Genomic DNA, 1,283 nt, shown 5'->3' with positions numbered 1-1,283 from the left:
GTGTTTGTTTGTGTGTGTGTTGACACGTGCATATGTGCATGTACGCGTGCGGGCATGCGCGTGTGTGTGAGTGGATGCGTGTGTTCTCGAGAAAGGAGAAGCCAGGCTCCCCTTGCCGTGCCGGCCGCACGCCCCTCTGGGGCCCCACCCTGGCAGGCATGGACTCGGTGGTGTCCCAGCTGGAGACTGGTGACGTCATCGTGACAGCGGAGGTCGTGGAGGGCGCAGACAAGCTCATCCGGCCCAATAACGGCGGCGACGGCGTCGGCAGTGCACAAGCGGCGGCGGCGGTAGCTGCCGGGGGGGCGCCGTAATGACTCGAGAGCGAGCAGGAGGCAGGGAACAGCGGGCCAATTTTGAAGACAGGGCTGGCCAGAGCTTGAGTGATCTGTTGGTAAAGACAGCGTGGTATTGAGCTGCTTATTTGTCGTCCTTTTGTGCTGGCACGGCCCCTTGCCTTTCCTGAGCGTGCCTTGAACAAAGTTATTGAGTGGCACCGTCACCTGTTTCAAGCCCGTTCTGGTTCTGTAAGCTGCGAGGTGATGCGCCACGATTTTTAAGGGGACCATTCCGGCTGAAGTTGCAGGCCCAGGGTTCCTTTGAACCCAATGCGCTGCAACCTGTTGTGATCTGCCCCCAGGTGCCGCTGCCCCCTCAGTGCCTGGACACGAATCAGGCTCAGCGGTCGTCTGCAACACGTGCCTCCTTACAGCAAACGCACCCAGAAAGAACGATGGCAGGTTGGAAGTGTGGAAAAATGTGGCATATCCAGGCTACAGATGCAGTTGGGCCGACCCTCCTGGGCTGCTACACTCGTTTGGGGGGACCGCAACGCAATCATTTGGGAAATGGTGGTGGGGGTGAGGTTGGGAAGGACAAAAAGGAAGGCCTCGCGCCCACTGACACAGTAGTTTCGGAAGTGAACGCTCTTGGCTCTCGCGCCATGCACCCTGGAGGCATTGCGTGGCGGCTGGCCGGCCTGCCAGCTGGCCAGCCGGCGGGCTTCCCGGCCGGTCTGGGTGGTGGCGCGTGCAGGAGCGCATCCCGACAAGCCAGGGCTGCCGGTGTGACCGCGCCGCGCGAGGTACGTTCATGTCGTGGTGGCCGTGTGCACATGTGCGTGGGTGTGATGTTATGTTGAATGCATGCTGTGCGTGCTGTGCGGTCAGCAGGGGCCAGCGCAGACACGAGGCGGCCGGCACGGCCGCCCCGCGCCCGGGTGTCAAGGGTGCAGGCGGCCCGCCAGGGCGCGCAGCGGCAAGCCTGGCATGGCCCCGACGGGC

General features: G+C 62.9%; 1 protein-coding gene across 1 annotated transcript in view; it reads left to right on the top strand.

Moving 5' to 3' along the window:
• The window catches only part of MNEG_3429 (hypothetical protein), a gene marked incomplete at both ends in the record, with an annotated part of 1,314 nt that extends 1,000 nt beyond the window's left edge, over window positions 1-314 (top strand). The window contains one exon of the mRNA XM_014048100.1: window positions 157-314. Coding sequence (XP_013903554.1) covers window positions 157-314 — 158 coding nt within the window. The remainder of the gene's footprint in view (window positions 1-156) is intronic.
• Window positions 315-1,283: the final 969 nt, after the last annotated feature.

This window comes from Monoraphidium neglectum (assembly GCF_000611645.1).
Source record: "Monoraphidium neglectum strain SAG 48.87 unplaced genomic scaffold scaffold00430, whole genome shotgun sequence".
In the NCBI taxonomy this organism is placed as follows: Eukaryota; Viridiplantae; Chlorophyta; class Chlorophyceae; order Sphaeropleales; family Selenastraceae; genus Monoraphidium; species Monoraphidium neglectum.
Note: the sequence above shows the minus strand (reverse complement) of the source record. Positions and strands in the feature narration are given on the sequence as shown.